Raw genomic sequence first — 11,702 nt, forward strand, 5'->3', positions numbered from 1 at the left:
CCATAGCCTTGGCTACATTAAAACATTTGCACAAGGATGACAAAATGCTGGGAAGGCCCAGGTCCCTGAAAACAGCTTAGCACCCCTACCATGCTGCTTCATACTTCTGAGGATCACTAGTGGTGCAAGAGGTTGAGAGGGATAACAGAAATTTGGTCTAATTGTGCTTCAATCAGTATGTCTTTTGCTAGGCTGATCTTAAATCAGCTTGTTAACAGTGTTTTCTAATGCTCATGAAATACACATGCTTCTTTTATCCATTGCAACACACTTTTATCTACCATGGTTGAAATTCACTCTGAATTAGAGGCCAGAACAAAGAACTGTTCACTATCTACATCTCACTAAAGGCCTAAGGTGGAAGGCAGGCGGAATGTAAGAATTGCAGAGCCTTTGTAGTAACCTGGGCTAGACACTGATTTTATCTTTAAAGCTGTAGTTGTTCCCTCGCTGTTAAGTCTTATTTCACTCTGCTGGTTTCAGAGCAGGCATAAATAGTACGTATTTGACATTACCATTTTTCAATTTGTGCTTTTAATTTGATACCTGGAAAGGTAACTTTCATGTAATATTAAATCAGATCCTGTGATTGTCTTTATAAAATAGTGTCCCAGAAGTTAGGGATAGAAAAGGGTTAATAAATTGCCCACTGTATGATGCAGGTAATACGCTTCAGCTGAATTCTACTTTTGTGTCTTTGATGGACTACCTTCCAAAATATAGTTAACATATCGCTTTTAGGTTTTCACTTTTAGGTTTTCACTTTGAAACTAAAAATAGCACAGCTGCTTTCTCACAAACTGGTGCTGCTGGTCATGTGAAATTAAAATGAGGCGACTGGGAAGGAAGCGAAAAGCTTAAAACTCAGCTATGTTCGGGCCCAGGTGCAGAGAACAGGAATGACATTAAAACAGTATTATGAAGGTGTGGTTTAGGAGCCATGATTAACTTCTCAGGGAGATTTTTATGATATCAGATCAGAAAAAAGTATTTTATCCTTTTAAACTGAAATTCTGAATGGTCAACATCTGAGAAGGACACAGAGCACACCAAAACTTAGCAAAATCTTCTCTTGTGTATCTTTCATTATTTAATTTTCTTTAAGTGCATTTCTGCACTAATGCACACTGACATTAAAAGAATAGGCCAACCAATGGCATCTTTTGGTCCTTGTGCAAAACAATAGTGTATGTGTATGCTCACCCTTAAAGTCTGGATTATGCAAGTGTATGGGAGTGGAAAGTTCCACTTACTGCAGAAGAGGCTTTTTCTGTCTGCTGGAAATGAATCAGAAGGGGGGTAGTTTGACAGCAGAAGAAAAAGTTTCACTTCATTCCTGAAGTTCATTGTTTCTCTATGTGGGGTTTAGTTTTGATTTAGCATCACAATCCATACAGGGGTTCTGCCTGACAGAGGAGCTTCCTGCAGGCAGGCAGAGATGGGGATTGAAATTTGCAGGGAGAGGAGGCTGCTATGGCTGCTTTTCCTTGCAAAACTGAACACACATGGCACTGGGCTTTGACCCAGTGATGGTGGCTGACCTTGTCTCCGACAGAGTCAGTGGCGCAGCTGGCATGCATGTAGGGGTTCAGAGTTGTACCTCTTTTTTAGACAGGCTTGAAGAGGTGTCTCTTCAGATCTTATGTGCAGTTAAAAAATATTGATTTTTAACTATCGGTGCTACAGTAAGAGGTAAACCCCTAAGCTTATTCCTGCCAATAGAAATTTTGTCTTTGGCATACAGGGAGCCACCAACCTGTGTCAGATACAGAGGCTCCTTCCCATGCTCATTGGGATCTGTGTTACAACCGCAATATTCACATATCTAGAATTAGGCATTTAGCTGATGTACCTTACAATACAAGGACGCTCAGGCGTGTGTGACTGCTTAAATGCAAAATTACCACAAGGACCCAAAAAGAGGGAATGAAAAATGAGAAGCCTGAACAACTTATTTAAATTTAGGAGGTTAAAAATAAAAGCTGTGAAAAGTCTGTTAAATTATCATGCCCTTATCTCTGGCCAATGCAAAATTGTTCCCCCTCAATGTGTTCTCTGGGTCTTTGTCTAGACTTCGTGTGTCTAGAGAGACATTGGTCTTCATGATGTTGTACCCAAAAGGCATGGCTGAGTGTTTGCCATGGGCATTTTGTCAATATTTCAAGCTACCAGTATAGCCGTATAGCTAAGGGAGAAGGTTACTCTGGAGCTCTCAGCATTGTTTTCAGCTCCACGGAGCTTCAGCCTTTGCATTAATATAGTGGCTGTTTTCCTCAGCAGAAGGCAGTGTCTATTTGCATAGTTCTCTCTCACACAAAGGAAAACGTTAGAGGGGGAAATACAGGAGGGATAATGATGTTTTCTGCTAACTGGAAAAATTCTCTGAAGTTAACAGCAGTTTCAGCCCTTCTTTTCCCTCTCCATTTGCCAAGGATGGCACCCAGAGAAGACCTCTGCAACACCCACCGAGTGAAGTGCAGCACTGCGTGTATTTGACAAGCTGAGTTCGACACTCAGTGTGCAGAGTGTCAGTTTGTCAAATACCCCAAGTGAGGCATTTGCTGAGCAACGCCGCGGCACACCAAGGTGACCAGCTCCAGGTACCCAGCGAGGTACTGACCAACCCATCCCATCATTACTGAATGCTTGACTCTGATCCTGAGCTGTCAGGTTTCCCTTCCACCCCAGTTTCGGAAGTGCCTATTGGGGTACTCCAATAGTACAGCAAATCTGTACCATCAACAGAAGTGGTGCTGGTACAGTTCCTCCACACTGCGAAGGCAGAGAATTGGGCCCTGGCTCCTTCTTTGCAGCCAAAACCAGTGCTGTTCTCTTCCACAGCATTAACTAGCCAGCTACTAATTTACAATCCTGCTCAGTTAACAAGGATTCTGGCAACTCTAATGACGACATCATGGGTAAGGGCAGGGTTATCCATGATACAGAATCTTTTATTTGGACATGAAGGAATCTTATTTTATTTGCAATTGGAGTACAAACTAATGAGGCTGCTGGTTAACTTCCTTTTATCCCATTAGCCAGAGAAAAGCATGTTTGTGCAATCTGTTTTTAAGTTAGACCTTGCAAGCCATCACTTCTTGAAGCATTGCTGTTTGCAGAAGACTCCTTGTTTTTGAATGGCTATTCCTAAACAGCACTTGTGACAAGATTGCCTATTGCTTTTTTTTTTTCATTTCTTCTGTTTAGTTAAAGTAATTCCCTCTTGAAGATCTAATGATTGGTAAACAGTTTTAGTAACTGACTTGCAGCAAATCAGATATCCAGCTAGAGTTGTCTCAGGGTGGGAGGAATGACAGCATGGGAATGCCCAGCCCAGTCTGACAAATCAAACTCTCTGAAAGCATTCAACATTGAAAACTTGGGAACTAAGAAAATCCCAAGACCCTACGGACTTGTTTTAGGACAGTACCACCAGCTAATTCTGCAATATTTGAGAATATTGGTAAATTTTAATGTTAAGCTTTTGGGCTTTTTGTTGCAACTATTTCTTGCTAATATTTTGAAGAAGTTGGAGTTTGTACAAAGCTGGGACCAATGAAGGTATATCATTGCCTAAGCAAATTGTGTTCTGCTTTTTGAATGGGTCCTATCAGTAGGGCTTATTGTGCACTTCTGAACAAACATGGTCCTACTTGGTATGACTCACCCTCCCGTGGTCTCTTTCAGGCACCTACTCGTGACTCACAGACATCACCCTGATCTTTATCACTGAGGTCAGCTTCAAAGGAGAGCAAAGTCTATTATTGCAGGGTTTGTTTTGTCTTGGTGAATCCTTCATGTGTCAGGCAACTGTATCAGCTCCAACCCTTTCAGTCATCACAGCCCTCAAGCTTTCAACAGACCTGAACTCTTCTGCACCACAGCTAGCCAAGTGTTCATTTATGCTCTTTGTCATTTTCTTGTGCATTTCCAGTTTTGCTTTCAGTAGACTTTGTCCCTTTGCTCTTTAGATGACTTCCCCAGCCCTAGTTCTTTCTAGATGGCTGGGGGGAAGGAGAGAAAAGTTAATCCCTTCCTCTTTTATACGAACAAATACCAATTATGGTGGGACAGTTTTATCTGGGACTTCCCCTCTCTTTCTCACTCTGAGAACAGCAGGTTCAGAAGGGCTCTGAAGGCCGGGGCAAACCTGAAAGTGTAAAAGCCAACAGGTCCCTTTTGTTGTACATGCACTTCAGCTGCTCTGAAGCAAGGGGAGCTGCAAGTCTCATGACATTTTGTTGGCCACTAGAAATAGTACAATTTTTGGAGGCATTGTAGTTTCAGAGTGGAAGCTGAGGTTTCCTTTCTGGAAAACTGGCGCCCAGCAGTTGAGTGACTAGAGCAAGGAAAGGAGAAGTTCTCTTGTTTGATGGTGACTCAATACAGCAAAGCCCTCTGTGACTTCCAGAAGAAAAATATTCTGTTCCAAATGGCTTTTACAACCAAACATGCCAAAAATATAATAAAACCCCACACACATGCTGCACAGGGAGAAACAACAGCCCTGGTACTGGCAAGAGACTTTTTGTGTTTTCACTGTTCTATTTATGACCAAAGCTGTTTTGCTGCCCAAACTAGAGACAGTGGCAACACGAAGTACATAGAATCTGCTTCAGCTGGAGCATCTGCTGCCCCTTTCTTAACTCCTATTGCCTTCTTCCTCTGCAGCATTCCGGTCTCCTGAGGAAGCTTCCCTGACCTCCTAAGAGCAGATCAGCACTGGGAAGAATCAGAAGTTGGAAAAATCATGGTGTTACATAGTTAGTGAGGGAGCTGGGAGCTTAAAACAACAATAAATGAACAAAAATGCATAAAACATTAGAATAACTGAAAATGAATGAAGATGGCACTTGGCGGAGGGTGGAGAGAGGAAGAGGGAGCACCATGTCTTGTGTTTTGGGCTTGGATCTGCAGAGGTGAGGAGGGGGAAGCTGAGTTTTCAGTTCCCTTCCCACACAGCATCAACCTCGCACCACACTGCCCTGCGTGGGTACCACCACAGCCACACCTTCCCCTGATTTCTTTTGTTCTGGTACTGCTGACACCAGAAGCTGCTGCTTCAGCCTGGTGTCTCCTAGGCTGGCTTCTGGGAATGCTTGTGCCAGCTACAGCAAGTGAATTACCTCACCCCAGGTGCAAAGCATGGGACGCCCTCACACACATTTGGAATGGTTCCTGCACTGCTTGCCTTTGGTCAGGGCCCAGCTCTCCCCTCCAGATGGGACAGGGGGAGCTGGCCAGTTCTGGCCACCAATATACAAGCTGAGATCAATGTTTAGAGTGGGGCATTGGCACGGTCCCTGCAAAGACAGACAGATCCCTTGGGAAGCACAGCAGCCTGACACTGCAACACAGCCATCCCTGCATGCTCCTTGTTTTTTTTTAAAGCCTTCATAATAGAGACAGGAGGCTTTTCTCGCTGATCTTACCTTCATTGTCCTGAAGAAGTGTCACTGTGAGGCTCCTCTTTCTCATGCTTAGGCCATAAAAAGCTATGTGACTCTGGTAGTAGGCTTCCAACTTGGGAAGGGAAGATCCATGGCAGCAGACCAAAGCTTTGCAGATCTAAGTGCCAAGAAGGAGGGCCTACTTGACCCAGAGCTCATCTGCTTCCCCATGCTCCCCCGGCTGCACTGACTGCTTTAATAAAAGCCAGTAACTCTTCCTACAGATTTGCTTTGCTAAAGCCAAGTGGCATCCCCTCTCCCTGTCCCTGATCTGCCTACCAAGCCTTGTAGGAAAGCAGGATGCTGTCTGGCAGACAGGAAAGGCAGACCACAGGAGCACCCTGGGAGGTTCTGGAAGACACTAGAAAGTAACATTGAAAGAATTACACACACAAGAAGAAGCAATAAACAGTTAACATTGGGAACATAAACTCTCATGGCATTATCATATTATGCGCAATATAGTTCCCATTAGATAGTCTAGCCTTTACAACATAACTACCAGTAGTAACTAGGAAAAGTAGCAATGTGTGAAGCTAACAGATAGCTAAGGTAGGTCTCTAAACAGGAAGGTAGTATGAAGGGATTAAACACTGACGTTAGGACAGGGCAGAAAATACATTTGTGTAATTGTAAGTAAATAGGAATTGCAAAAAAAAAAGAGCCCTGGAGCTCAGGAACCACCTTGGTCAAACTGTGACCATGACTGTACCTCTGCCTGTTCTGCAGAATAAGATTAGAAGAAAAACATTAATTTGCAAGCAACAGAAAAATGATGGCACTGGGTGGCAAAAAAACAAGGAAGTCAGAATCCACATGGAAAAAAAAAAAGTCCTTTGAAGCCTTTTGTATTTGTCCTGGGAAAGAAAATACACTGTGCCAATAAAGCACTTTTCAAGGCATTTTAGAAACATGAGCACTTACAGCATCCCCATAACATAGGCCAGCATGAATATCTCTGTTGTAATCAGATTGACTCGTGTCCCACAGAGTGAATCAGTGTCACTCTGTTGTGTCCAGGGAGATCCCTTGCTCAATCATCCTTCGAAATGCCTCAAATTTCTCTCTATTTTATTATGCCTCTGGCCCCCACATTGTAAAAATAAAATGCTAGCATTTCCTTCAACACAAATTCTGCTTTTCTAGGAAAAAACAGAGGGTGGCAGTTAGGCAGCTTATCGCTTACAGGGCCATTCCCTCTTCGTCTAAGCAATGAGCTCTGGTCTGATAGGAAAAATGACATTCCTAGAATATCAGCCTGCGCTATGTGGTCTGTTTGCCATGCTCTAACAAAAAAGACATAAGGACAAAGAGGATGTACAACCAATATTTGTTGAGTTGTAAAAGCTAGAGGACAACCGTTTCCAGCACAGTCCATGGCTCCTCGCAGTCTGGGATGTACAAACAGGGGAATATGCCCTTGAGAGTACACTTTGCCAGTGTTATTGGCAGTGTTGCACTCAGCTACAGCAGGCTAAAGACATTTGTGTTTCCACTCCTTCAGATCCAGTCTTCCTCACCTCGGACCTTCAGGCTGCTGAGAAATCATTTGCTCTACAGAACCAGGTAGATAACCACTTGGTGGAGGGTTTCCGCACCAATGGGCAGGCCTCATTTGCCAAAGCCCAAGAAGGTTCCCCTGGGTTAAAGGAAGTTAGTGAGCTAGGTTAAAGTGAGACTGGTATATTTGTCAGAGCAGGAGGTAGACAGGGAGACGAGTTTCCTTTGGTGAAGTTTACCATTACCATCTGCAGCCTGCACAACTACTTATATGCAAAAGATGGTACTCTGCTAAATTCTTCCTGTTTCATATTCCAATTCTATTGCATTCATAAGGTTCTCATACTCAGGATTTTTCCTCATGTGGATGCTGTCAAGGCTGTTGTCTTTCACAGTGAAAGTGTCATTGGATGTTTCAGTCTTAGAATTTGTATCTTCGTGTGGGCACTTAACAGGGACTTCCCCGTCAGTCTCCAGTCTGGTGACATCTGCAGTGCTGTGGCTGAAACAACAGGGAGACATTACTGAGAGGAATGACTAGATGAGAAATCATTTGCTTCATGTCTTAGTCCAAGACAATATCCACCACATAATCTGTAGAACAGCGAAGTTTATATTGATCTAATGAGGGCCTGGGAGGTTCTGGAAGACACTAGAAAGTAACATTGAAAGAATTACACATACAAGAAGAAGCAATAAACAGTTAACATTGGGAACATAAACTCTCATGGCATTATCATATTATGCACAATATAGTTCCCATTAGATAATCTAGCCTTTGCAACATAACTACCAGTAGTAACTAGGAAAAGTAGCAATGTGTGAAGCTAACAGATAGCTAAGGTAGGTCTCTAAACAGGAAAGTAGTATGAAGGGATTAAACATTGACATTAGGACAGGGCAGAAAATACATTTGTGTAATTGTAAGTAAATAGGAATTGCACAAAATAGTACTTGGGTAAACACTGGGTCATGCTTCTTAAAGAGAAAGGCATCTATAGAAGAGGGAACTTATCTCAAAGGAAGAGCTGAGAATTCCTGTTCATTGCTTTGTGGAATGATGGTGGGAGTTTAATGCAGAGAATAGTTTTCCTATGGCACCTTCAAGGCATAGTGACGGACCCAGAATATCTTTCTCTCATTCTAACATAATAAAGAACAGACTCTTGCTGCCTCCTGCCATAAGATGTCTATGTCCTCGTGCTAAACTGACTGTCAAGGCATTCAGATCCTCCCCCTGCAAGTCAAAGAACTGTCTGGCTTTTCACTGAGCAAAGAAAGAGGCTTTCTGGAAACAGACATCAGTGTGATGCCCCAAAATCTTCTTGATGTCCAGTACTCACAAAGCAACTTCATGGAGAAGTTCTGGAAAAAAAGAAGAACCGAAGTTGTGCATCAACAGGTTTTACAGGTGTCACAGGAAAAATAAAATCCTGCCGAACAACCCCAAACCAGACAAAAACCCCACCCACTTCCATGCGTTCCCATCTTCGGGAATAAGCCTTCCACCCTGCCTCCCCCTAGAAAGGACCAGCTGGGGCTGGGGATGATGGGGATGCGGATGGAGCCGTGCCAAGCTCCGCGCTGTCCCGCCTGCCCGTTCCCTCGGTGCAGGACAGCTCTCTGCCGCCCGTTCCGTCCCGGGGCCCCCCGCCCTGCCCTCCTCTTCTCACCCTCCGCATTCCGCCGCCGGCACCGAGGTGCGGTCAGGAGCGCTCCAAGCGCCGCTACGCCCAGCACCACCGCCAGCGCGGCCGGCAGCGCGTACCGGGGCGCGGAGAGACCTGCGGACGGGGAAGGAGAGCGCTGTGACCACGCCGGGGGAACCGGACGTCGCGGCGAAACGATCTTTGCGAGTGCCCTAAAGCAAGCGGCACGCGCCGCGCTGTGGGCAGCGTTAGCGCTGACAGCCCTTTCCAGGCAGAACCACAGAGCGAACTCCGGGCGGCAAAAGCCCTTCGGCAGCGCCAGGGGCGGGTGGCTCCCGCCTAGTGAAATCCCGGTGTTTGCCGTGCAGTTACCAGCCTGCCCTCTCGGGGCAAACCGCGCATTTCCCATCACGGGACTCCACTCACCCGTGGCAACGGGAGGCTCCTCCGAACCCTCCTCGGAGAGCTGCTTCCCTGTGGTCAGACCTGTAAGGAGGGAGGAACGCTTTGTGACCCAGCTGGGAGAGCTGGGTTTGCTCGGGAAAGCAGCAGCAGGGCTGGCAGTGGCTTCCGTGGGGTCACCAGCACAGCTCCGCATGGATGTAACTGCTGCCCCATTTCGATGAGCACGGTTGATTCCCTCAGTCTAACATGTTTGAAGTAGATGGAATGAAAACACCCAAAACACCCACTGAACCTGCTCTCAGAGCAACAAGACAGATTTTTATTCCTGACATATCATCTTGTGTATGTTCTGCCAGCAGACATGCAAGAAGCATGTTGCACACACTTGTTCCCCCCCCCAGCCATCACCCCTGGGGTCTCTGGCAGCTCTGCCCAGCATGGTGCAGATCTAGGTACCAGGCTTGTGGCTGGCTACAGCACGGCCAGGGAATGCTTTGACATCACCCTACATCTGAGTTTCCACAAGACTTTCGCACTTCATCTCTCTTATGGTGATTCCCTGGCTGGTGTGAGGGGGGGTACCACTGGCAGCTACACCCAAAAGCTCCCTGGAGTCCCACATCAGGTTTCTTGCCCCAGGTGACCTCCTGCTGAAGCTGTGCAACCTCCCAGTTTTCCTAGGCCCCTCTAGCTCTGGCTCTGCTGCTGTCCTGGAGGGCTCCAACCCACCTACCCTCAGCTGAGCGCCCACGCCTGGGGACAGCAGTGGGTAACACTGCCGGAGTCCCTCTCTGGAGACATTCAAAACCCACCTGGATGCATTCCTGTGTAACCTGGTCTAGGTGGCCCTGCCTTGGCAGAGGGGTTGGACTAGACAATCTCCAGAGGTCCCTTCCAACCTTAATGACTCTGTGATTCTGTGACAGGGAGTATCATTTTTATCCTACCTGCAAAGAGGATCTGCAGCCCAAAAGGAGCATCAAGTGGATTTGTCTCACTCACCTTCTCTGTCACTCACAGAGTGCCAGGGTGAAAGCAGCCTTTCCCCTGCAGCCCAGGTCACTTACCTGTGGTCACTGGCTGGGGCACATTGCCTTGAGGGGTGAACAGGGGTCTGGTGTGTTGGCCTCTCCCAGGGGTGGGCTGCTGTGTGACTGGGGACCCTGTGGGAGAGACTAATCAACTGGCCATGTCGCCTGCTCTCTGTTAGCAGTACAAGTCTGGTAAGAGTAAGACATGCCACGGGTAGGAGTCAAGCTCCTATCCTGCACAGTTCTGGTCCCAAAAGAACACAGGGGACATTGTCTTAACCCCTCCCATAATCAGGCACACTCCGAAACAGGAGGAGTATCAATCTGTGATTTCCTTTCTGGGAAAGCAATGAGGACACAATTCATGTTTAACATTACATAGCTGATCCTACTATGAAAGAGGAAACTCCCTGTCTCAGTCATCTGCAGCAATGAGGAACTCTATCCTGGGGACTCACCTGTCACTGTGAGCTCAACAGCGTCGCTCTGCTGCACAGCCCCGGCCCCAGCCCTGTTTTCCGCCTCACAGTAGTACTTCCCAGTGTCGGAGGGCTGCAGGCTGTCCCACACCAGCTCAGCCTGCCTGCTCAGCAGCAGGGCTTTCTGTCCCGGGGTGCCCTTGAACCAGCGGTAGCTGATGGGGGGGGACCCGCTGGCCACACAGGTCAGGCTGGTCCTGGCTCCTGCGGGTACTGTCAGCCCCAGTTTGCCGGCCCTGATGATGGGCTTGGTTGCTGCCACTGGAAGACAAAGCAGATGACGTGAAAGATTATTCCTACCAGCTGCTGCTTCACCTTCATGCTCTGTGGATTAGGTTGGCTACACAAGAGCAGGGCTTTACGGCTGGACTTACCTTTGACAACTTTAACCGTAGTGGTCACCTCCCTTGTGATCACGCTGTTATTTGTAGTCCTCCAGATGACTTGACAGGTGTAGTGTCCACTATCAGGGATTTCGAGGTTCTCAATTAAGAGTGAGGCATCCCCTGGGCTGTGCTTTGGGACGCTGACCCGGTTTCGGAACTGAGACAGCAGGACGTGGTCACCAGAATAGTCCCTCCGAAAGATGGTGGAGGTGCTGTGGTCTCTCTCCATGCTCCAGATGAGCGTTTGCTGTGTGAAACCATCTGAGGGCACGTAGGTACATGGTAAAGTGACAGATCCCATCCATGTGCCCTGGACCTGGTGGACACCAGTCAGATCCAGGAGGGCTGCAGGCAACAAGAGTTGAAGGGAAGAAGTAAGAATGCAGCAGAAGAGGAGAACGTCCTTTGGATTAGGTGGGAATCATCAGGCGGTGGAAGCCAGCATGAGGTCATGGCTGTAGACCACAGCCAGCCAAACCTGGGCCTATCCCGACTTCACTGAGCATAGGGAAGTGAACAGTTGCTTTGACCTCATGGCTATTTTTATTGCTTCCCTCTGGACGCTTGCCCATTCTCAATTCCTTCTCGGAATAATTCTGAGAAGTAATTCTGAGAAGCACAAATCCAGCCCCTGGTGGCAGCATCACAGCTGCAGTCTTCACAAGACCTTAAGGAGCATTTCTTATTCCTGCTCTCTAGCTTCAGCCTTTACACCTTGCCTCTGCTGCTTGGCTTTCTGCTTACAGTTGCACATGATGAGTCAAAGAGCAAGAACTTCCCCCCACTGACATGGGATGATCTG

At 46.9% G+C, this 11,702-nt stretch overlaps 1 protein-coding gene across 1 annotated transcript; it reads right to left on the bottom strand.

Annotated features, from left to right (window-relative positions):
• Window positions 1-2,434: 2,434 nt before the first annotated feature.
• Window positions 2,435-11,472, bottom strand: LOC308224712 (uncharacterized protein; the record flags this gene model as incomplete). The annotated part of the gene is made up of 6 exons (XM_080624881.1): window positions 2,435-7,487; window positions 8,460-8,734; window positions 9,026-9,085; window positions 10,494-10,775; window positions 10,889-11,245; window positions 11,379-11,472. 6 exons carry the CDS (start codon window positions 11,470-11,472, stop codon window positions 7,242-7,244), a joined length of 1,314 nt encoding a protein of 437 aa, XP_080481007.1. The 3' UTR covers window positions 2,435-7,241.
• Window positions 11,473-11,702: the final 230 nt, after the last annotated feature.

The sequence above is a fragment of the Psittacula echo genome, assembly GCF_963264785.1.
Source record: "Psittacula echo genome assembly, chromosome: 8".
Classification (NCBI taxonomy): domain Eukaryota; kingdom Metazoa; phylum Chordata; class Aves; order Psittaciformes; family Psittacidae; genus Psittacula; species Psittacula echo.